The 26,098-nt window shown below is 41.1% G+C and overlaps 1 protein-coding gene across 1 annotated transcript in view; it reads right to left on the minus strand.

Annotated features, from left to right (window-relative positions):
• Positions 1–4,235: 4,235 nt before the first annotated feature.
• Positions 4,236–26,098, minus strand: part of lratb.1 (lecithin retinol acyltransferase b, tandem duplicate 1) — a 32,992-nt gene continuing 11,129 nt past the window's right edge. The window contains exons 10-20 of the mRNA XM_046064909.1: positions 23,876–23,940; positions 23,611–23,717; positions 23,422–23,524; positions 21,481–21,580; positions 19,125–19,164; positions 18,885–18,936; positions 17,688–17,796; positions 15,424–15,507; positions 13,831–13,948; positions 7,323–7,413; positions 4,236–5,070 (exon numbers count right to left, since the gene is read on the minus strand). Coding sequence (XP_045920865.1) covers positions 4,996–5,070; positions 7,323–7,413; positions 13,831–13,948; positions 15,424–15,507; positions 17,688–17,796; positions 18,885–18,936; positions 19,125–19,164; positions 21,481–21,580; positions 23,422–23,524; positions 23,611–23,717; positions 23,876–23,940 — 944 coding nt within the window. The 3' untranslated portion in view covers positions 4,236–4,995. The remainder of the gene's footprint in view (positions 5,071–7,322; positions 7,414–13,830; positions 13,949–15,423; positions 15,508–17,687; positions 17,797–18,884; positions 18,937–19,124; positions 19,165–21,480; positions 21,581–23,421; positions 23,525–23,610; positions 23,718–23,875; positions 23,941–26,098) is intronic.

The raw sequence follows: 26,098 nt of genomic DNA on the forward strand, positions 1-26,098 counted from the left end.
AAAGTTCAATAAGATGCCGATGAGCAAGGCACTGCAGCTATTAGTTGCCATCATGAGCTATTTCCAGACACGGGAAACGCAACATTGTTGGCTTCATTTAACTGTCGAAGTGATGGCTTTTTTGTCTTTCATGACAGGAGACCTTTACTCAAATGTTCCTTAACAAATAACCCCACAATGCTCACTCGATGTATTTGGCAGCTAGTGCTTAGAGAGGAAGTGGTGTTGATGCTGGAAAACAGCTGTGAGTTGAAAAGTTTAATTATTTAAGGACAAATGGCTCACTGATGTTTTACAACTTATTTTGCAGTTGAAGCTTTAAGTAATGACCAGTGTGAGCTGATGGTTTTCGAGAGAGACATCTGCCTACAAGAACTTATTTTTAGTTAATATCTTTACTGCAGCTGGCCATTTGGACATAAGTTGAAACTATGAGGAAGGTTTGATTATTACAGAGCAGACTGATCTGACATGATAAGAATCTCCTGAACAAATCAGCTGCTCTTTAGTGTGTCATAGCTTATTAAACAGATTTTCTTTGAGCACAGGCGATGATACCTGCACAGTGATCTTTCTCTCTGTGTATGTAACCTGGTGCTGTTGCCTTCACGTTAACCCGATGCCATACAATTCAGACTTGAGTTCTGTTGAAAGTGAAATGTTACTAGGTTTAACCTAGTAAGACTGCTGTTATGACTTATGTGTATAGTCACTTTTACATACAAGAGGCAGACAAGTGCAACTGACCTCACATTTAATTAAAGAGTGGCATGTCTAAAAACGCTGCTATAGAGTTCAATAACAATAACAGATTTTCTCCCAACTTACACAATTTGAAGCTTGCTGTTGTCTCCATTAGTAGATTTAAGTGTTAAAAGGAAACATTTTCTCTGGTGTTCCACAAGGCTCAATGCTTGGACCTGAAAAAGTTAAATAGCACTGGATGGATTAAACTGAGTTTTGGTGCAGACATTTGTGGTCATCAGTGTCTCAAAATAATGAAAGCAACTCAGATTAATATTTCAGAGTTTGACCAAAGGTAGTCAAAAAACTTGAGCTGCTTTACGTCCAACTCAAAATAATTTTTACTATAAAAGTTGTGACGGACATTCATACTCTTCAGTCTCTTAAAATAAGAAAGGAATACAAGCTCTTTCCTTGACTGATCTGGCAGAGTTTGACTTAGAGACTGAACCTGAACTGCTTTAACTTTAAACGTGGTGCCTTCATGTTTCTATTGTTTTCAGAATAATAAAAGCCACACTGGTGTCGTAAAAGGTTCAATGCTGGGACACTTTCGGGGGGAGATGATGGTAACTTAATATTCAGGTTATCTAATTGAATTACTCATTTTCCTATTCATTGTAAACTGCGAGATAATATAACTACTGACGTATGTATTTGCACTTATTTCCCATCGTCAACCGCTTATCCTGTGTACAGGGTCGCGGGGGGCTGGAGCCTATCCCAGCTGACATCGGGCACAAGGCGGGGTACACCCTGGACAGGTCGCCAGTCCATCACAGGGCCACACATAGACGAACAACCACTCACGCTCACACTCACACCTACGGACAATTTAGGGTCACCAATCAACCTAGTCCATTTTAGTTCTAATTTAAAGAAACTTGATCATTGTCAAAAGTGGACAAAAAGTCATACTGGTAGCAGATGATAAAAGCACCTTATATATGAAAAGACTATAATATATTTCTTATAACTCAGCGTCTCAGATTAATGTCCTTATGAAGGTCGGCATGTTACACTGGCCTCTTCTGCTACTTTAAAGAAAAATAAATTGAGCATTGTTTGATGATGATGAGGATTTCCCAGAGGTCGGATGTGCCAGAGCGAGGCTCAATAACAATATGTGCTAATTCTGAAAACTTATGTTTAGACCCAGATATTGCCTGAAGCAAGGTCTGATATTTATTCATCATAGACAAAAGACAGCACCCTAATTACTAAAAGATGCTCAAAAAATGGGCAACATTTGATTTTCTACACACTCACGGCTCATTGCTTTTGGGTAAACATTAAACAGTCTGTTATTTTGGGGTTGAATGAAGAATTGGATGAAGTGTTTCTCCAAATAACTCACGCACAGTGTTGAAAATATTTGCTGGAAATCACGAGGTTGGAATTCTGGGAATGTGCGGGACAGATCTTTTGCTCTCAAACCTCATCTGCATCATTAAAATGTGACCGCATTTTCACATTTCATATAAAGTGGTGAAATCACAGCATGGATCTATTTACAATTTGGGAAAACGAAAACAGGAAATGAGCGGGAATTTATATTTTAACACCTCACTCTACACTGAGCACTTCTTTTCTTTTCCCCTTTAATTGGTCTGATTTATACTCATGCAACTCTGCTTTCAGTTCATGTCTGAAAGGATTTATATGTTGTCATTTATAATGGTTTGACTGTGTGTAAAAGTCTTTAAACGTCTGTTTAGAAGACCATTGATTAGTTACTGTTCTAAGCAGACTCTCTGATGTGGCTTTTCTCTGGGTTTGGTTTCACCCATTTGAGGAAAAGCTGAGCAGAAATGTATCCAAAGAGCCAGCAGAGAGTTGGAAATCCAAAGAGGAAAAGAGTCAGATGGTATTTTTTTCTTCTTCCCTGATTAGAGAAAACTGCAGCGGCATGAGGGAAAGATCTGAGAAAGGGGGATGTGATTCACAGGAGGTGGGTGAGATGAATTTTCAGGCACGGAGGAAGCTGTGGAGTGACTGCAGCTTCAGTCTGTTTGCAATTATGGAGAAACAGACTGGAAGCCAGAGAGCCGGTTTGGTGGAAGGAGACACACATTCCTTAGGGGCGGCGAACACGGGAGGCGGGTCGTGTCGAGGTGAACGAGCCGGGGGAAACCAGGCGTCGCCCCCGACCTGAGGCCTGCGAGCTTGTGTCTCCTTTAATGTCTGACTGGAGCGTCTCGCAGCCGTGGTCTATACCTTTTTTTGTTTACCCTCTGAAGGAAAGCCAAACCACCACTCTCTTCTTCTTTTGAGGAAGTCAGAGGTTAGGGGCAGCTCCCCGAAAGCTGGTACAAAGCTGGAGTCCAGGTTGTGACTACAACATTGACCCCCAAAGAATGTTCTCCATGACCAAACCTGGTCTGAGTTTGCATGACTAACTGTCTCCGTCTTTTTAGTCTTTCATATTAACTCATAGAAGCTACAATAATGCTCCTGTTAAAGGACTGTTCCAGTGATTTAGTCCATGAGCTTCAAATCATTTCATGTTACTGAAGAACATTATCCTCGGGGGTTCTTACATAAAACTGTCTTGATTTTGCATTTAAAGGATAAATCTGGTTTATTATAACTTCAGCACTCATGTTCTTAGTTCTGTCAGTAATAACAACGTTTATTTGGCAGTCAAACTGAAAGTGGGCTCACCTGAAATGTCACTAATGAAGTATAATTATAGGAAAACTGCACGCACAACCACGGTAAGTATGACAGGTCGAAGTGAAAGCAGGAAGTGGGTCTATATACTGCGATGGATGTTTACAACAGATAGTTTGGGTGATCATTTTACTGATCACCTTTATTTTCACTTCTGAATAAATTTGTATGAACTGTTGGTTTGTTTCTAACTAATCATTTGACTGCTTGTGTTTCTTCCCCCGTCAGACTTCCTTTCAGCGATGTCATCAGATCTCAGATATGAAACTCAGCATGACATTACCGTACCTACAAACAATATAAGTTGTAATTAACTAGAATTAGCCTTTGAGGATGTTCCTTATGCTCTTTTGCCGTTTCAACAAGCCGCTGTAAAGTGCTCTGGTGGGAAGAATGTGCTTCAGACACCATCTAAATAATGAAATTCCCAGGATCCCTCCGTTGCCTTCAGTAACATATTGACAGCTACTTTCTCCAAGTACTTGAGATCCGGGTGAAGAACTTGACACGATATTGATGTGATAAACATAAATGTTTACCTGGGAGATTGTATGTTAAATGTACGTGAAGCAGCTAAATTCTCTGTTACTGAACTACAAAAACACACACGATTGTGGAGGGGTGTTACGGGCTGATATGCCTTTCCCTCACAATCTTTGCCACAAGTTTAATTTTAACCTTTACAATTACACACGTTTTACAGCAGCTGGTTTGTTATTTTAACCAGCAAAAGCGACGGTCAATACCACCTAAAACAAGAAGCTGGCACATTTTTTTTGTGCATTGATCTTCCCTAATAAAAAAGGGGGACGAGATTAAAGGTTTGATAAGAGATTTGTTAGATTCTGAGTTTAATTAATCCAAGTGGAAACTGGAAACGAACCCAAAATGGAACGGCCTATAAAGACCCAAACTTAACACTGAGGAGGGGAACGTTTGAACATGGGAGATAAATTATCTTCCGCTTATCCGCGGTCAGGTCACGGTGGCAGCAGGCTAAGTAGGGTACTCCTGACATCCCTCTCCCCAACAACGCTTTCCAACTCCTCCGGGGGCATCCCAAGGCCTTCCCAGGCCACATGGGATATGTAATCCCTTCAGTGAGCTCTGGGTCTAACCGGGGGTCTCATGGACGTATGCTATCGTATGTTTTGGTTCCTTCAGGTGAAACTGTTTTATTTGACAGTTTCCTGAATGCTCTCTTTTGTTTATCAGTGTGGATAAAATCCTGTGACTCTGTTACATCTCACAGATTAAGCCCCTTGAGGCTGATGTGTGATTATGGACTTCACTCAGTGCACCAAATATAAATTAAATTTTCTTGTTTTCTTCAGGTTTTCCCTTGTTTGGGTTGAGGACTAAACAAATCTTTTTTTTTGATATGATCCATCTGGGTTTCTATGGAGGGAAAAGTCTCACCGGGGAATTTTCTTTGCTTTCAGTCTCATTTCTTCTTGTAAAGGGTTTTTTATGTCTGCCTTTCCCACAGCTCTCTCCCTCATTAACTCCTCCTTTCTCTCAGTGTCTCTCACCCAGCCACTCTCTCTCTCTCTCTCTCTCTCTCTCTCTCCCTCTCTCTCAGTCCACCAGCGACTTGACGTCAGGCAGTCCTCTCAGCTTCAAATCCAGCAGCATCTGACCGTAGGCTTTACCCTGAGAACAGAGAGGAAAATAAAACAACGCAAGCATAAAGGCTGTGGTCGTCCTTACAAGGAGAACAACATATGTGTTTCCACCTTAACGTGTTTGAATTTACACATTGTGTGCGTTTGAGCTTTATGAGTCAGGGCCCGACTGTGTGAGGTGTTTGTGTTAGCACATTGTGAGTGTGCGGGAGCAGTATGTGTGTGTTTCTTTGATGCTTTGCTGTGGATTCCAGTGAGGTGGTAAAAAACTTTACCGGAGCGTCTGAACAAGGGATGGAGAGGAGAGGAAAGGAGGAGGAGGGTGAAGGAGTGCTAAAGAGGACCAAAAGGAACTGGTTTCTGATGTTGCCACCATGAAGAAGAGGAACAAACCAGTTCTTTCCAGGCTGAGTTTTATGTTTTGTTGGGAATACATACAACAACGGGAAATGTAACATATTACAACCCCAATTCCAAATAAGTTGGGACGTTGTGTAAAACGTAAATACAAACAAAATACATTCATTTGCAAATCCTTTTCAACCTATATTCAATTTAATACACTACAAAGACAAGATATTTAATGTTCAAACTGATAAACTTTATTGTTTTTTGCTGACGCAAAGTGGAAAAGTGTGCTGTGGTCTGACAGGTCCACATTTCAAATTGTTTTTGGATATTATGGAAGTTGTGTCCTCCGGGCCAAAGAGGAAAAGGACCATCCGGATTGTTAACAGCACAAAGTTCAAAAGCCAGCATCTGTGATGGTATGGGGGTGTGTTAGTGCCCATGGCACCATTAATGTTGAAAGGTACATACAGGTTTTGGAGCAACATATGCTGCCATCCAAGCAACGTCAAGACAATGCCAAGTCACATTCTGCACGTGTTACAACAGTGTGGCTTTGTAGTAAAAGGGCGCAGGTACTAAACCGGCCTGCCTGCAGTCCAGACTTGTCTCCCACTGAAAATGTGTGGCGCATTATGAAGCGCAAAATACGACAACGGAGACCCCGGACTGTTGAGCAACTAAAGTTGTACATCAAGCAAGAATGGGAAAGAATTCCACCTACAAAGCTTGAACAATTAGTGACCTCAGTTCCCAAACGCTTATTAAGTGTTGTTAAAAGGAAAAGTGACGCAACACAGCGGTAAACATGCCCCTGTCCCAGCTTTTTTGGAACATTTTGCAGGCATCACATTCAAAGTGAGTGAACATTTGCAAAACACAATAAAGTTTATCCGTCTGAACATTCAATATCTTGTCTTTGTGGTGTATTCAGTTGAGTATAGGTTGAAAAGGATTTGCAAATCATTGTATTCGGTTTGTATTTACGTTTTATACAATGTGCCAACTTAATTTGAATTAGGGATGTACTTTATAAACATTAAGTAGGTGGTTATGTACAGCAGGTGTACATGTCTAAATACAGAATATCCAACATGCAGGATTTGTAGGTGGACAATATGTACATGTTAAAGGAGACCTGTTATACTTCTTTCCCAGTCCTATATTATAGTTCTGTCACTCCTGTGTGGCAGCTTTGCATAATTCAAAGTTCAACACAGAATAATTTTCTGTGTTAAACTGACTCTTTATGAAGGCCTTCATTTCAGCCTCTGTCTGAAACGAGCTGTAGATGCTCCTGTCTCTTTAAGCCCCCCCTCTCAAAGCCGACTGTCTTCTGATTGGCCAAGACCTGAAGCATGTTACCAGGCTGTTGTTGCTGCTGAGCAGAACAGGCAGACTGAGCGTTGCCGTGCTGTTGCTGCGGGAGCAAATGACCATATATGGAACACCGGCTCCATCTGGCTCAGTAAGTCGTAGAACAGAGCCGTTGGTAGAAAAAGCAGTTCAAAACAGAGCGTTCAGATCTGAGGTTTTTGCTCACAGTGATTTCTTTTAAATACTTTAACCTCATTATTTGAAGCTTTGGCCATGTTTAACATGAACATCCAACATTGTAGATAAGTCATAAAATATGGAAAAGCATAATAGGTCTCCTTTAAAGCACAGTGTGTACTTTAAACAGTAAATATATAATGGCAAGAGTGATATTTGCACTGTATCTGAACTGGGAACAGTGAATGTTTTCCCATGCATCACAGGATATCTGCAAAGATTCAACTTCCCCACGCTGAGCTGCTCGCTGCAAAACAGTTACTGGACACATCAGAAAGAGGAAGAAGCAGATGAAAGAATGAAGCTCCAGTGTTAAGAAAGAGGAGAAAGTCAGTAGTGTGTATGTGTGTGTGATTGTGTTTGTCTTTTGTTTGTTACCTGGGGGTCGCTGCGTAGAGACGCCACCCCTCCCCCTCCCAGCGAACTCTGCAGGACAAAGTTGAAGCCATGGATCCCCGGCAGAGTGTATCTACAAACCAAACAAAAACACAACCACACCCTTGTAACCACGGCAATGCAAACTTTCATACTTTGTAAATGTGCTTCACTGTAAAAAACACACACACAGCCTGCCAGCACAGCAGGGGTTTCTTGCACACGATGTTTTTGACGTTTGAATAAGTTGGTTGTCTGGATCCACGTGGTTTGTGAGTTCAGTGTGTGTGTTTTTAGCTTTTCTGTGAGATTTACAAGAAGTGTGCGTCAGTGTGTGTAGTTAACCACACTGAGGCAGCATGAGTGTGTTTGTGCACATACGTGTTTGCAGTTGCACAGAGGGGGGAGGGGATCGTGTGTGCGTGCGTGTGTGAGAGAGCAGTTAAATGTGTGTCTCTGGGCCTCCTGAAGGTTTAACGAGCGGTTGAGGTGCACTAATGAAGCGTCTGTGGCAGCAGGGAGGGGGTTCAGGGTGTGAGAGGAGATGCAGGTCAACGAGCTTTACAGCCTCCATCTCTTCATTACGCTAATCGCTAACACGCCGCGCGCCGAGTCATCGCTCAAACATGTCCGCCAGCTGTACATGTATTCAACCATTTCCCCATGTCCTCCATCATATCTGCCGATTAACACCTACAGCCGCTCAACTAGTTCACTGCGGAGCTACTTGAATTCCCTGGTAGTTTATGCAGCTTTGGCATCTGAAAGTGACCGCAACAGCGACCACAAGTGGTAATTACAGAGTATAAGAAGATGCTGTGCTCACGTCTTGTTGTACCTGCGACCAGGGTTTAAAATTATCACCCGCCACGAGCCAATTGACAGTAAAAAATAACTTTGGCGAATTAAATAAATGGAGGTCAGCTGATGCTGGGGTGGTGATGGGGCAGTGGATTAGGCACATGCTTTTGGTGTGAGTTCAATTCCCCACTGTGACACTTCCACCAATGTGTCCCTGAGCACGACACTTAGACCCCTAGTTGCTCCAGAGGCGTGCGACCTCTGACATATATAGCAATTGTAAGCTATACATCAGCTAAATAAATAAATGTAAATGAAACGCATAAGTTGACTGAATGCGTTTTGTTTCGATTCTGCACGCTGCATGTAACTTATGTTGCGGCTAACTTCACTGTTATCTAGCTAGCTCAGGATAGAACGGCATATATATATTTATATGTCTTATGTAGGGCGGCATATAACGATGATTTTAGTATTTGAAGCTTCGATAGATTATTTCAACGATTCAGTGATGCGTCGTTTAAGAAGTACTTTTCCTTGCTGGCTTTGTAGAAACATGGCGGCGCAACATGGCGGCGTCCACGTAAGAGGACCTGCGGTGTATGTAGATAGAAGTGGCTCATTTTGAGGTATCAAAAACATAACGGTTCATTATGTAAGGTCTTTACACAGCACTGAAAACATAGTTATGTATACTATATTGCATTTCTGTCAATAGATCCTCCTAAATATTACACACTGGACCTTTAAGTTAGCTAATATTAGCCACCATATGCTACTGCTCATACCAGTAAGGCTGTGTATAGTGTATTGAATTATTAATATTGAGTGTATTGAACTATTTTAAAAAAAATTTGTATTCAATCTGTAAAGCTTCTTGGGTCATAGTTATCCAAGGCAGGTGGAAAAAGGGCAACTGGTCATTGGCAAGATGACCAATACCGCAGGATTAGCTAGTGCTCCTGGCAGTTCTGTATGGTTGCTGGAGACACCCGAGGTCTGAACAACCACCGTCGGCCTCACCTGAGGGCCGATGTGAACATCTGTTTAGTTTCCTGGGAAGAGATGAAAAGGTAGGTTGACAGTAAATGGTATTGCAGACCTCTTTCCCATTCACATTTGGCCTTAAGGTGAGAATGCCACAGTGTGAACAAGTCCAGCTTTGTCCAGCTCCCATGTTTACCTTCTGCCTCAAAGTCTCTGATCTGACAGAAAGCTCGTCTTTGTCTGTGAGGAGTTAAACAAATCAATACTTTGTTTGGAGACAAACTGAACATCAAGTTGAAATCCTCCGTTTCTGTTGCGTCATCACTGCTGTGTCATCACAGAGTGATTACCCTGGAGGTGGGTTATGACAGTCAGTAATGTTTATAGCGTTGTGTCTTGTTTCAGTGGAAGTTGTGTTCCTGGTTTCTCTCAGTCAGTTGTGGTTTTCTTACAGACGACAGTATGATGGTTTGAGTTGCAGACGCCTTTCAGTGTCTTCACCGCTTTGTTAAATCTTTGTCAGTGTGGTTTTTGTGTGGTTTGAAAATGGAGCCAGCATGATGCTGGTGGACACAATATAACAAACAGCTGTGAAATGTCATGCAAACAAAAGGCCCAGCAACGCATACCATCTCTAACGAACAGTTATTGTCATATTATGTTTTTAATTTTTTTTTTTTCTATAGAAAGTTTTTAAACTGCTTATTCTTTTTGAACTCAAGTCTTCGCTTAACAAAAAGACTACAGGAAATCACTGCACCAGGTAGCTGGTTAAAAAGAAATATTCACAATAAACAACATGTTGATTTGTGACTTTTACAGGTGTTGAACTGTGTTTTTTTGTTGTTGTTGTTGTTTTTTTTACTTTGAGCAGAGCCAGGCAGTGGTTTCCTTCTGTTTTACAGTTTTTATGTTAGCTAGGATAATTGATTACTGGCTCTAGATTTTCACTTTAAGCTGGGATGGGTAACGTTGGAGAAACTAACAAGAGACAGCTAGATTTTGAAAATATCCAATCCTAAAAATGCCACCCCGTCCCTTCAGGCCTCCTTCCAAAGCCACTCCCTGAAAACACATGTTCATAGGCTATAAGTGCACCGGCAGAGTGCGTGCAGGCAGGCCAGCCAATCGTTTTATTCGGAACGAATGAGCATTTAATTTATTGATTGCTGTCGGGATATAAAGACAATTTCCACCCCCAGCTTTAAACGCAGCTCTTCGTTTAATAGTTAACAGCTGAGCCGGCTGGGCAAAACACGGGTCTAAATGGGATATAAATGGAGAAAAACTGTGATGTCAAACACAATACAACCACTAAGATGATAAAATCAGCTGTGATGTGTTAATGAAAGGTATAAAATGATGAGTTGCAGCGTAGAAAGGTAAAAGACTAGCATGTCAATGTAGGGAATTTATCTTTTTGTGACCTTGGAATTAAAAACATTTAATCAAAACTGAGCTGACAGTGTGACGTGAGAAACGTGCTGAACAGATAAAAACAGAGAGAAGAAGAAGAAAACCAATACGTAGGAGGTTCGTGTGGTTTTCTAACAGTTTGAATATTGTAATAGCTGTGAGCAAGTGTGTGTGTAAATGCCTCTCTGGCTCAGCTGTGGCTAATATTTGTTCACCCGCAGATTGTACAAGTTGTTTTTCGATGTGTTCCTGCTCGGTTGTCGGGTTCCTGAAAGCCAATGTCTCACAGCGATTTCACCATCCACCGGTGTGAATCGCTGCTGCTGCATCCTCTGTCTGTGTGTGTGTGTGTTGTGTTGAAACCTGTGAATGTTGGGTGGAGGAGTTGAAGTGCCTGTTCCTCACTTGTCTAAAACAGAAGTGCAGTGTGAACACAACCACATCCTCCCTTTGAAAAACACACACACACACACACACACACACACACACACACACACACACACACACACACACACACACACACACACACCTGACTAAAGTTGTTTTCACACCAAGTCAAAAAAACCCCACACAAGTCACGGTAATCAATTATCATCAGCAGTTCGTATTTTAAAGTAAACTACTGTATATTCCTAATGAATTGAGTGTAAACCTGTTGGGCTACAACACTTTAATATATTTTCATCGATTTTTAATGATTAAACTATTTCTGAACCAGTAGACGGGGTGTGATGCTTTTATTTGTTAAGAATTATTTGTCACTGGAGGTCCTCAGCTACATTTGTCTAAGGGCCAGAATTCTTCAAAGCAGACATTTATTTAGGCCCATTATTGTTTCATACTTTTAACTTTAACAAAGTTAGTGTTATTTTTATTAGCCTATATATCAGTGTGAACAGACTCCTAACAAAATCCATTATGATAACTAGATACTTAACTGGAAAATTCTCTCACACCTCCGTCAAGAAGGCCATTCACTGGAGCCTAGTTCACACAACACGATTTTAAGCCCGATTTTACCATAAAACTTCAAATAAAAGCCTAGTCCCAATTAGAAGCCTGTCCATTTTACTGGCCTGGTGTGGTTACACGTTTTGATAAATTGTTAGACGCCCGGTCTGGTTTTTCTTTGGATGTATAATACACCTTAAAGCCAGTGCAAGGCTGCTTAGATTGCAAACAACTACAAATGTTAAATCTTTTGTCAATTTGGCCATGCTACACATGTTAGATTGTTCTGTTAATTTTAAAAGACAAAAAAATTTGCGCCGCCCACAGAAGTCAGGCAATAATGTTCCTTTTCTGTGATCTGATTTTAAGCTGCTCATGGCACAAATCTGAGAACAGCCAAAGGTCTGATAGCTCACTGTGGTTGCTTTTTCTACTACTTCCTGCAATATTTTTAAACAGATCCAATGAAATCATGAATTTCATCGCCACAGACACAGTTCACAATACTGCAAATACATAAATGATTCTGTAGTTTCATCAGGGTCCATTCTGCGGGACGAAAGATAAGCATTAACGAGCTGCCAGTTGACGACCCCTGCTGTACGCATTAGAAAGATTATTCTTGGTGAGCTACTTGATTGTTTGTTTTGTTTTGACTTACAACAAGATTAGGAATCTACAGATATGCTAACAGGTCACTACCATTACCATGATCACCTTCTTCCTGTTAGCATGCTCACATTCGGTAATTAGCAGTAAACAAAGTACAGAAGAAGACGACAACTTTGCAAACGATGCCAGCGACGGTCGTTCAGACTTGGCCCTTACGTGACCCCAACGACTGTTGTTCCAACAGTCAGGGGCACTAATGAACCAAACGACTTGTTAACAACCCCACAGAGGTTAAATAGCTGGGATTCCAGGAATGGAAACAAAACACAATCACATGCACAAACAGGACCTATACACATGCATTAAGCTGAGGCTGATGGGAATGTCACTCTGCCCTGAGAGCTCAACACACTTGAAAGACCTCCACCAATTTGACAACACATGCGCAGCAATTAGAAAAAACAATGCAAGTATTATCACAAAGAGTACAGTCAAGAGCTGCTCGATATGAAAAGCACAATGAGATAAAGAGATAATGAGATGATGTGAATTGGCGCTATATAAATAAAATTGAAATGCATTGAATTTGAGTAGCATAGACAACAATGTTTCCAAAGGACACTAAAGACTGATAAACACGCCGGGGCACTGCTGGGATACGCTTGGCGTTCCTTAAAAAAAAAACAATACCAAAACCAATAAATATCTCAATACTGAGTTCACCAAGTTCGGACTTCTGTACTTTAAAAGCTCGGACTTGGCAAGTTCGGCTCGGGAGTACAAACTCCCAGGAACGGGAGCACGCAGTCAGTCATTCAGCAATTGGAACAGCAGTGGACTTGATGACGGCCGGACTTGTTAGCGGGCGGGACCTCACATCTCCAAAAACGTCGTAGCAAATTTTTAAATCAGCTCTGTCTTCAGAAATCAACCACATATTTGGAGTTTAAACAACTATATTCCCGCATAAAAAAACTCTTAAAACTACTATATGTGACAAAAGAACAGCAGTATTATGAGTTACAGTGGTGAGTTTTCTCCTCTGACATTTCCGCTTGTTGGTGGTGAAATGCATTATGGGATAGCTGGCTATCAGAAGTCCACACAAGTCACCACCGATGCAGCCGGGTATTTCACTTGGCGAGATGCAGACTTTTGAAGTACAGACAAGAACGCAGATTGAGAAACAGCCCATGGCTCCCGACAAGTGCGCACCAGCCGTGTGCAGCACTTTTTAGTGTCCCCTGGAAACAGTTTCCATTGCCTTCTTTGCTACTTGCAGGTTTGTGTATTTGGTTGTGATTTGTGTATTTGATGAAGATGTTTTTTTCTATTTGCTTGGGTTTTTCTGAAGTTGCTGCGTGTTGAGCTCTCAGGGCCACCGTAGGAATTTGGTCATAAACCAAAGTATTCAACTGAAACATCGGAGACATGCTGTTTACTACAAAAGATAAAACGTCCTCCTCATCCCTGTCTGCTTATGAGTCTTGATTTAAGTTTAGTCCCAATCGCAGTGAAAACATGTCACACATCTTCAGACCCAGGTGGCTTTTGGGCAATAAGTGAATTCCCAATCAGATTTCAACACCTTATGTGAACACTTGTACATCCTTGTTTCTAACTTCTTCCTCTCTCACCTACGCTCACTTTCTTTCTCTCAGCAAACACTTAAGGCCCACTTATACTCCTGCGTAGGGTCATGCAGAAGTATAAATTGCCCTTAACACAGTACTTCTTTGCTCACCGTGTGACAGCGTTGTTCACCCCTGGCTGGATGAGGTGCGAGAAGTATTCCTCCACCACAGAAGAAGTCAGGTGTTTTTTCAGGTAGGGGAAGAAGAGGGGATGACGAGCTATCACTCCTAAAAGAATAAGACAGAAAGAAAAAATCTCTTTCGACTTCTTGTTGATGCAGTTTGGGGCTGTTTGTCGATCAGTCATGTTTCAGTCGTTGCTCATGAATACGACCCAGTCATCCATGTTTAATTTACTACAAATAAACTACCACTTCACATAGTTAGATGACAAGATTTTTTACCTCTCCGTCTGTGTGTGAATTTTAAAGCTACAGACAACAGCCAGTTAGCTTAGCTTAGCATCAAGACCGGAAACTGTGGGAAACAGCTAGTCTGGATCTGTCCAAAGGTAACAAGATACTCCTACCAGTAAGCTTGCAAAAAAAACTAAAAGTAAAATCGTCAATTTAATGTTTTATGGGGGGATTATGTGGTGGACTATTTTTTGGCCCAGACCAGTTGCAAGGCAAACACGGGAGACTCCAGGTAAATAATGTTTCAAGCCAGGATAAAAAACTAGAAGTTTTGTTTCCCCCCCCCACATTTACAGTGTTTATGCTAAGCTAAGCGGCGGCTGGTGGTAGCTTCATCTTTAACCAATCAACTTTCTCAGATAACACTGCAAGAAAGAGAACAAGTGTACGCCCCAAAATGCCGAGCTAATGCTTTAAAAATGCTTTGATTTTAGTTTGAATCAAACTAAATCTGCACACAGGACTAGCTCCCATTAATTTTAAACTGAAGCAAGGTTTCAATAAAAGATACATTCAGAGAAGGAGCCAGCAAAGACTCACTCAAAGGACTCCATGTTGCCCTTCAACTACTTCTACTCCTTCTACCAGAGTACTGTTCAACCCATCTTGCTCTACTGCTCCACCTGTTTCTGCAGCACGCTTTCTGTTACAAACCGGGTCAAACTGACATGATTAACCAACACCGCACCTCAAGATAATATGTCTGCCTAACAGCCATAGCAGCCCTGAACAAGGTATCTCGAAGAGGAAACCAGGAGCCTTCTTTTCAACAGTACAGTCTGTTCTTACAGTGTATTTGTTGGGAATGATATGTGAGGTATGAAATGTTGTATGCTAATTGGTGATGTACAGTGCTGTGAAAAAGAATTTCCCTCTGGGAAAATAAAGTCTGAAGTCTAATATGTAATCAGTAAATAAGTGCATACATTTACGAGGAGTAGGAAAGTCCCTGTCTTGATAACAGATATAAATGAACCTTGAACTCACAGAGATCTCATGCTGTTAGTACAGCGTGTACATCTTTGTTTGATTCTTGCCTTTAGTTTGCTTTTTAATTCCGCACCTGTGGAAGTTTTTACCCTTTGTGTCTTTAGCTCGCAAGCTAGCTAGCTACCACCACGCACAAAGGACTTTCTGACATGAGCAGATCCTCAGCGAGGACGTGGCCTTCATGCAGTTTGAATCATTCTGCTGTTACATCAGTTTGGTGACATTAATACAGCAGACTCACACGTTTATACTTGTGCGGCTACTTGTTCTTCCACTTAGTTTAAAAGCGCTTCTCACCAATGTTAGCCGAGTCTCCTTTGTCTCCGCTCCTTGTGTAGGCCAGCTCCTCCAGTCTGTAGCTGTGTGGTCCACTGGGCAGCTCTGGACAGAGACCAGAGAAACGAACATGTTTGTTTGGTGATAAAACACAGGAGGCAAACACAGAATCAAGCTTTAAAGTTGTTTAACATCTCCTTTCAGTGACCTGATTTAGTCTGCTTTCAATTCAGGTCTTGAGGTGTTTTTATTGCTGTATAATTTCGTGTGGTTTCACTGTGTCAAAGTGACTTCTTTCTATTTCTCTGTTCATGTTCCTTTTTATTTTACATTCAAAAACGTAGCCTAGCCTGCTAGCCTGCCACTTTCTGAGATGAATACAAACCTGACAGCACGACGGGGGACTCCCAAATGTTGAATGGTGTAAACAGACAGACACCTTAAATCGCTACTGGCGGAAAAACAAGTCTCAACAGCCTCAAGTACACCGTTACAATGGGAAACGTCCACTCGGAGTGTCCGTGGGTTTCATGAAAGGCGCCATATAAATCTAAGTTATTAGTATTTTTATTATTATTAGTTTAGACACAGTTTTCACAAATATTTTCAGCAACTGTTTTTTATTTTTGCGAGTTGTAGCTGCAGCACTGTGTGGTTTATATTCCCTACAATGATACCGCAGCATGCTACATTACTGTCATCTACCCCCTCCATGTTGTTTTATAAAGACAACTGTATGAGGGTCATCAGTGTGTGGCAGGTAATCCATTAGTAATGCCTGCCTGCTTCCAAACACACACACACACACACACGTTAACGTTTATTCATTCTTTGTTTATTTTAACCTAAACACAGAAATAGGTCACATAAATAAATCACAGCTAAAGTTGGTCAGAGACTGTTAGACCATGTGAATAAATATTAAAAGCAGCAGCTCCGTCTTTTCTTCCTGAATTTGAATGTTTTTATTCTCTAGGTTTGTTTTTTTTTTGGTGATTGGAGAGGCCTTCCTGTTTCCAGCCTGGAATGTGAAGGTAGGGAAAGCAGCCAGTACTCAGTGCGTGTGCATCTTTTCCTTTTATTTGTGGGGTCCAACCAGCTTTGTGGAGACCAAAACGCTGGACCCGACAAGTTTAAAAGGCTGTTTGAGGGTTAAGACTTGGTTCTAGGGTTATGGTCATGTAGTTGTGATGGTTAAGGTTAGAGTAAAGAGCTAAGGAAGGCATTACGTCAATGACGGGTCCCCACAAATATAATACAAGGGTGTGTGTGGACTTGCTTTTTGTGTGCTACAATTCGATTTCTGTTCTCTTTTGTTTTTGTAAATAAATGTAGTTCCTCTGCTGCGTCAGAACCTCGTCATTAACGCTGGGTTGAGAGTCTTCACTGCATTCAAGGAGTGTCCTAAGCTCTGCTGAGTGTGTGTGTCTTTGTGGCTGTTTGTCTGTAGGGCCATGGGAATGCAGCGCTGGTGAAAGGATGAAAAGCGGCAGAGCTTGTACTTCTCAGGAGACGCCAAACACACACACACACACACAGAGAGGAGGTTGGTCTGTGTGTCATTTGTTGTGCGTTATGAGATTTTAAATGTGAATGTTTATATCATTTGATTTATTTTTCATGCATGTCCCTGCTTAGACGTGCTGAAGTGGACTTCTGTGTTGTTATATGGAGGTAATTGGAACATGGGAACATGTCGCCCTCTGTAGGCAGACATCAGTAACTGCACACAACAAGTTACAGTAATATCTGTTTATCAATAACTGTTCTGGATAAATATTCATTTATTCTATTTCTAATCACCCTCTTATTTGAGTTTACTGAAGGCTGAAGCTACACACCTCAAACACAGTCCATCACAGGGTGTCTACATGTATCAGCAAGTTAATGTAAGACTTTTTAATGCCATCGTTTAGTTAAATTTAAACAACATTTTGTTCTGAAAATAAACATCAAATGTGAAAATAAAGGTACTCTCAGTAAATATGCGCTATACATTTTCAGTTTAACACAGTAATAAAAGTAAGGTAAATTAACAATAACTGGTTGAGTTGAAGAACATTTGTCCAAATACATTTATTAGTGTGAAAACAATATATTTCTATGCTGAACATCATTTAGACCCCTGTATTATTAGTGTGCTTCTCTGTTGTTTACTTTATAGATTACTTAATAAATAGGTAAATATCATCTTCCTGGTGTAGATTGGACTGATAATTGCACCACCTTTTACCCAAATATTGGTGGATTTTTTACCCAGGAATGTTTCCTGTGTGCTCGTTTACCTGTGTCAGGTGCGTCCTCCTCTGTGGTGGGAGGGGCTTCCTGCTCAGGTGCGTCAGGCCCCACCTCTGTGAAAGACTCCACCAGCTCTCCACCGACATGAACGTCCACCTGCAGTGAGGTCAATAATGAATAACTGTAGCAGGATTTTGAAATTTGATATGAAAAATGTCTTTAGGTTCAACAGTTTCTGTGGAGCAACAGTTCATTCACACTGCTAGCTTCCCTATGCTGCTGGCGTTAGCTGGCTTACTGCTAGCTATAGCAATATACTGAAGTTCCAGTTCAGTTTTTATTACAGCTAGTTTTCCCGCTACAAGTACTTATTCACCTAAGTGACCATAAAATAACTAAACCTAATAAAAATGATTGAAATCTTGATTGTACAGAATCGTTATACTTTCACCAAACAAGTGAGGAAAAGTGAAGGACAGCAGCAAAAACACACCTTTAAACATTTATATTTTTACTGATTTAAGTGCTGCTGGTCAACTTCTTGCCATAAATCTACATTAGCTCTGGATCCAGTTACACCAGTGAAGATTTACACGCCACTAAATTAAAACAAACTAGCTCAAACTAGCTAAAAATAGCAGACTGACAAAGCTAAAGATAGCTTGTTAATATAGTTTGACCCGTTTAGGTAAATATGGTCTGTAAATCTGACATTTGATCTGCTAAATAATGATGCAAACTGAGAAGATTTTAAATTACATTTCACAAAAACACCACAACACACATCAAGATCACAAAATGTTATCTTAGCGGTTAGCTTAGCTTAATAAGATATTTCCTACTTACGTTTAACAGTATGAAAACTACTAATACTGAAACACACAACCTTCTCTATCTATCTATCTATAAAAATAAAACAAACACATACCTACATATAAATCTGTTATTTTTGGAAGTAATGCTAGCTTGTGATGCTACAGTGACTTCTTGTTTACATGGCTGATTTTCTAGCAACTCTAGCAAATGATGTAATCTGATTTAGTAAATCACTAGTCTGAAACAAGCTACACCTTAAGAAAGTCTTCGCACACAATCTGAAGTCAAGATAACGAAGACACATTCATTTTGTTGACACAGTTTTTTGTGACTCATCAAGTCCATTCTTTGTGAAAAGTTCTTGAAAAGTGTTGAGAAAACCTTTTTACATATATATTTAAACAATTTGCAGGTCATATCAAACTCACCTTCAGCTGAGGTTTGGGGTGCAGGAAGAAAAACGGTTTCAGGACAGGAGACCTAGAAACGACAGAGACAGAACGAACGAGATGTGAAAATAAGAGGACACTGTTCATTTATTTTGTGCACAAAGTCGGCCGCTAACGTGTGAAAACTGCTGTTCTCCAGATCTTCTATTGGTTGTATGAGGATAAATTAAAATGTCTGCTCATTGGGACTAAATGTACATATTAATAAAATAAACTCACACTCTGGGTCGTCCGCCCACGATGCCGGTCAGTCCAGGAGCTGTGAGCCAGGAAAAAGAAAAAAAGAACCACAAAGGAATGTAAAATAAGCTGTTCTCCTGTTACCTTTAAAGCACACAAAAATAATAATCTTTGTAGTTTTAGCAGGTGTAGCAGCTGGTCTGAGGTCAGCTCCGCTTCCTGTGCCACTTACACTGCAACAGCAGCATGAATCAGAAACCTCCCAGGAGTCACAGAGTTCATGAGAGTGTTTGTGTGGCAGATTTGAACTTTTGACCATAAACAAAACTCAAATCTGGTTCAGAAGGTCACGACCCACCTTATCAGCAGTAATACACAGCCTGCAGCCAGCTGACAAATACCCCCTCTTCACTGCGTGAGTGTGAAACGCGAAAGTTTAGAACAAACCGCCTACAGCAGAACGTGCTGCTCCGTTTGTACGTTCCCTGCAGAATATTTAGGTCCTTACAGCTGCAAGCACAAGAGGCTTTACAGTATGAAAACATGTGAGCAGTGTGGCTGTAGAGATGAAATGGTCTGTTATCCCAGAGAGAAATATCTCAACAACTACAGGAGGGATTGAATCCACTTGAATCCTAATAACCTGCAGGTAAAATGTTGCTCTTGCATTAGTGTTGTAGCAGCTAAATCTACACTTGAAGTCACTGAGGGCTGATGGACAGGCCTCTAAATGACACGCTCGCCCTGCCTTCAGGTAAATGCAAAAATCCATAACACAGCCCACAATAGGGCTGGCCAATAAAACAATAATGATAATTATTGCAATATAATTTTCTTCAATAACAATATAATAATTGTTCAATATATCGTTAATTAATATTTTGATAATTATCGATATCAAATGATATGAAATGTTTTTATTGGGATAACATTTTTGGCCACATCGCCCAGCCCTAGCCCTCAAACATCCACTGAATCAAACATTTCCTCATTAAACACTGTACAGCTCTAAAGGCGTTTCCCCTCCGTCTAGCAAAATAGTCAAAGTTCCTACTTAAATTGCATCTGACACTAAGCAGTAACGTGACACCTACTGTAGCCTCCAGTGTTCTGCACTCAACACAAAAACCCATACATGGCTCAAGTATATTGACAATTTGTATGCAAGAATCAACACGCTTTACTGTTTTGTACTAAGAGGAAAAATATACAAGATGGGCGTCAATTAAATTTTGGAATACAACTGCAAATATAAAACTTCTCAAATAACATTTAACAAGACAAAAGGAGCCGCAAATTTACAGTGAGGTACGCACATTTTTGAATGTTGCTGGTTAGTTTCTAAGACTACAGATGTAAATGAGCTGTAGTTTATCAGATTTGCACAGATTGTTGCTAAATTAAATCTGATCCGAATTAAAACTCAAGACCTTTTCATTACACATTTCATTGTTTTGAACTTCATTTTGTACATTTTCCTCACATACAGGACTTAGACATGTTAATTAGATTATGTTTACCAATTACCCAAAATACAAAGTGATTCAAGGAAAATCAAGTCCTTATTTGGTGTGACCACGCTTTGCCTTCAAAACAGCATCAACTCTTCTAGGTACACTTGCACAAAGTCAGGGATTGTGTAGTCACATCACCAGGTGTGTGATTAAACAATTAAACCGAACAGGTGCTGGTGATCATAAATTCAATAAGTAATCATCAATCATGATCATTAACTGAAATATAAACAGTTGTGTGGGAGGAATAACACTGAGTGAGGAACAGCCAAACTCAGCTGACCATGTGAGGTCGCTGAAATGACATGTAGTTTATCTGATTTGCATAAAATGTCCTCAAGTGATGTCACCCGAGTCCGTGTCAGTTGGGGCTGAAAGTTGAAAACGAAAGTTTGAAAATCTAAAACTTCTGGAGGATTCAGAGGAGTTAGAAAGAGGTGAGCTCACCGGACCTCTGAACCCCACTGCTCATCTCTGCTGCAGGCTACATAAGCTGCTGCTAGCATAACACACCCTAATCTCCCACACTACTGATGTGGTCTGGTTGCATTGTGGGTAATGTAGTCGGCAGGTTTTGACAAGAAAGGAGCATGTGGGGAATAAAAATAACATTATCTGTGTTTCTGGTGCATCCATGCTGATCCTGGTTGTAAAAGTGTGAAGCTAAATCTGCAGAGAACGCTTTTAAATCATGGCACAGAGCCAGAGCTGACCCTGATGGTTTGTTTGCAGCTTTCTTCTTCTTCTTCTAATTTCATCAGAGAGCTTTATCATTTGCACCACAGTTTATATGGAGATCCAGTTCATCATAAAGGCACTTTATTGCAGTGTTTTGGGGAATAAGAGGGTTCATGAAGGAAAAGCACTTGTGTTTGTCGTACCCATGCCGGTCCCTGCAGGAGCTATTTCTCTGGCAAAGAGTTCAAGAGCTTTCTTCTGTTTGTGGTGGACGGCCATCCAGATAACTGCCTCTCTGGAGTCCTGCAGACACGCAGAGAGAAACCATACAGTCATTTAAATATAATGTTAAAGACATGAAGCGTGTTCAGTCGTGTATCTGTGTTTTGATTAAATGCTTTGTTTTTTTTTGTTCTCCTGTTGAGTTTTCCAAAAACTGGTTTATTAACGTCCCCCTGCCTCCAAATATCAAGAGGACAAGAAAGATGAAGGACAGAGGAAGAAGAAAGTAAAAAAAAGACAAGGAGGAAGACGTGGAGAGAAACAGCAAAGAGAGAAAAAAAGGAGCGTGGGAGGTTACGGGCGTGAAACAGGCTTATCTCCGACCCTGACCTGCTTCCGGTAGAGGAGAGGATTTGGATGGACGGAGGGATGAAGGGATGAGGAGAGAGTCTGTGTCAAACTGAGAGAAAAAAAAATAAGAGTGATAGAAGGAGAATTCAGAGGCGTGAAATGGGCTTAAGTGTGACCTGCTTCTCAAGACAGAAGATGGAGAGAGGGGACGAGCAGTGGGGAGAAGAGAGAGCGAGAGTAAGAAACGAGGCTTAAATCATACCACAATCCTCCAAATGTTAATCAAAGAAGATGTTTAGACAGCTGATGAACAATGGAAGCTCTGATTTTCAAATGTGCTCTTTTGAATATCTAAATCGCACTGATCACCAATAATCACGAAGGGTCAAGCTATGAAGCTAGGTGTAATATCTAATGTTTATAAGGAAAGAAGCATAAAAGGGAGGAAATATTCGTCTTTCCCCTTTATAATCTACGTGTGCTACCCCATTTATGTTGTGTTTATGTGGGATTTTATTTAGACTTTTGCGCCCCCCTTCTCATTTTTACACGTATTACCTACTTAATTGTTAAATTTTTTTGATTTACTGTATCGTGTGTATATATTGTGGGTTTTTTTATCTATTGGAAAAACAAAGTTGTGGTGACGCCTCTAGTGACACAGAATTTATTATAAATTTAATATAAATATATGAATCCTGTCTGGGAATATTAGAAATATGTACAATTAAAGGTCAAGAATTAAAGTTTCCCAGAGGAGTTTTTAACCTCTAGTTGTGCTACACTGCAACAGGGAAGAAGAAACTAGTGACCAATGTTTAGATTTATTATAACTTTATAACACTGTCAGCTGATCCTGGTCCCAGTCTGCAGCGTTAACTACAACCAAATCTAGAAGAAATCCAGTAAGCATGTCCTCTAGACCCCCAAAAAACTCAGAACATCACATAAAAAATGAAATAAACTTATCAAAAGAGTGTGAAGGAGCAACAGTTCTGCCGTCTATGCATTGTGTTGCAGGGACATCTATTAAAGTTAGCATGCTAACCGGCTAGCCTTGGGCCGTCATGTCTTGTAATATCACTTTGAACCACAAAAGGTGATTTAGCAACAGCTTATAAAAGTAGCTAAGTGTATAAGGTTAGTGCCAGTGTTATGTTTGCTAAGGTTGTTGAAAGAAGGAAAGACCTACAGGAGGGATTGTGCATTTTCTTGTGTCCTGCAATAGTTGGGGATGGAAAGCCCAATTTTCTCTATTTGTCTGGAGTATGAATTAGACAGGTGTCCAATTGTTACACATACAGTATCTACTTTAGAAAAGAAATGCCAGGCCTAAAAACAAGAGTTATAAATGTATGCACAGTTCTGCAAACTCTGGGTTACCGGCAGATGTTATATATTTGTATTAAAACATCTGACACATGTGGGTTAGAGAGCAGAACAGCTAGATGTGGGCGGTGGTGTTACTCTTTAAACTGCTGCCTGGGAACACAACTAAAACTAAAAGAGAAGGTGTGTTTAAGACAATGGGAGTCGATGTTGGTGTGTGTGTGGGTGTGTGTGTGTGTGACCTTGCTGCGAGCGTTGGCACCATACGTGTCCTCAGCTCCGAGGACCTGGATGTTGACGGCGCTGAAATCTTCCAGCCCCAACTGCGTAAACATTCGCTTCGTCCTAAAAACAAACACACACGCACAGAGTTATTCTTAGACATCCATAAAGTTTCCTACTACATACAGAGTCTTCTCTCTTGTACACACCGTTTGATGATGCTGTCTGCAGTTCGTCTGGCCTTTTCTGCTGCTCTTGGTCCTCCGACCGGACACACTGCTGTCGCCCTGAAACCGTCCATGTAGGTAGCACACACCTGGAGAGACAAAGGGGGGCGACAGAAAACAGGATATAAAAGTTCCAGTTGCAGCAAAAAATAACACGATCATAAAACAAATTTGATAGAAGCTGTGTTGGATTAATTTTTGCAAAGCAGGAAAAGAGACAACACAATAAAAAAGTGAAAATGTTTACCTTGTAGTCATGTGATGGAGCGGAGCCTTTAGCCCCCGTCACTCTGACAGCGCCTCCTTCTACACCTGAAAACACACACACACGCTCTGTAGATTAGTTGTTGTGAGAAACTCTAATGTCAACAATGCTGATGATTGAATATTAATTTATCAAGCAAAAGTGCTGATCTCTGGTTTCTCAAATGGGACCGACACAAAAACATACAGTTGAACACACTTCTCACATACAAACTGCATCAATTGGCCTCTAAGGTTAAACATTTGACAGTAAAGGCGAGACACCACTATCCATAACGACGATTTTGCCCCAATCTGCTATTTTGCGAGAACAGCCTGATGAGTTTCAGAGGAAAGTTCTTTGTTTTTGGCTATTTCGAGCCTGTAATGGGAACCACAAATGTTGTGCTAAACTAGTCTAAACACTTTTATTGCTTCTTTAATCAGCAACAGTTTTTAAGCTGTTCTACCGTGATTGCAAAAGGAGTTTTCTAATGAACAATTAGAATTTATAAACTTAAATTAGCAAACACAACATGCCATGGGAACACAGACGACAGAGACAGAATAACAACAGAAAAACGCATTTCAAAAATGTTTTAAATTGATTTGCATTTCAATGAGTGAAATAAGTATTTGACCCCTCGACAAAACATGACTTTATGGAAAAACCATTGGTGGCAATCAGAGGCCAGACGTTTTTTGTAGTTGGCCACCAGGTTTACACACATCTGAGGAGGGATTTTGTCCCACTTCACTTTGCAGATCTTCTCCAGATCATCATGGTTTCGAGGCTGACGTTTGGCATCTCGAACTGTCAGCTCCCTCCACCGATTTTTTATGGGATTAAGGTCTGGAGACTGGCTAGCTTAATGTGCTTCTTCTTGAGCCATTCCTTTGTTTCCTTGGCCGTGTGCTTTGGGTCACTGCCACGCTGGAATACCCATCCAATGCCCTGGCTGAGAGAAGGAGGTCCTCCCCCAAGACTTGACCGTACATGGCCCCGTCCATCGTCCCTTTGATGCGGTGGAGTTGTCCTGTCCCCTTACAAGAAAAACACCCCCAAAACATCATGTTTCCACATGATGTTTTGGGGGTCATTCCTTCTTCTCCAAACACGGCGAGTTGAGTTGATGCCAAAGAGCTCGATTTTGGTCTCATCTGACCCTCCTCTGAATCATTCAGATGTTCATTGGCTGTTCCGCCAGTGTATGATTGTGTGTGAATGGTGACTGCCGATGTAGTGGAAAAGACTAGAAAGGCGCTATACAAATACAGAGCATTTACATTCTGGGCTGACTCCTCACCGTTCTCATGATCATTGCACCTCCACGAGATGAGATCTTGCATGGACCGAGGAAGATTGACAGTTGTTTTGTGTTTCTTCCATTTGCTAATAATCGCACCAACTGTTGTCACCTTCTCACCAACCTACTTGGCCTTGTAGCCCATTCCAGCCTTGTGTAGGTCTACAATCTTGTCCCTGACATCCTTGGACAGCTCTTTGGTCTTGACCATGGTGACCATTGAGCTGAGATTAGGAGCACTCCCTTTATTGGCGCTTTTCCAGTACAACTCTCCTCGCCTCGGTCGTGCTCCATTTTCCATTGCAGATAGTACAGAGATAGTACCCCTCAATGTAGCTGGTCGTCATAGCAACACCACATACAACTGCCCCGACGTAAGGTTCAATGCGGCACACACACCAGCGACCCACACAGCTTTCTCTTTATTAGGGCCTGAGCATGAACCGTGCGAGGTCCCTATTGAAACTGTAAGGATTTTATTTATTTTTTTCTGCAAAGTAAGCTCAATTTTGGGGGCCTAAACATACTCGAAAACTCACCAAACTTTGCACACATGAAAATTTCGTATTTTATGGGTTTCGCGCATGGGCGTGGCAAAATGACTCGCTAGCGCAACCTAGAAAATTGGAAAATATTTGCACCTCATTCACGTTCAACCTACATGCACGAAATTTTCTGGGGACATGTATCATGTCCAGACGCACAAAAAAGCCTCAAGAACCCATTCCCTAAACTCAACAGGAAGTCGGCCATTTTGAATTTTACGGCCATTTTTGGATGATTTACACACTCCGTACTTTAACGAACTCCTCCTAGGCATTTAGTCAGATCTACTTCAAATTTCTGCTGTGCCTTTTAAAGGCGTTGACAATGAAAAGTTGTGCTATCTGTGAGTTTTCGTCAATGGGCGTGTCCGTGGC

Source organism: Micropterus dolomieu, linkage group LG12 (assembly GCF_021292245.1).
Source record: "Micropterus dolomieu isolate WLL.071019.BEF.003 ecotype Adirondacks linkage group LG12, ASM2129224v1, whole genome shotgun sequence".
Lineage (NCBI taxonomy): Eukaryota > Metazoa > Chordata > Actinopteri > Centrarchiformes > Centrarchidae > Micropterus > Micropterus dolomieu.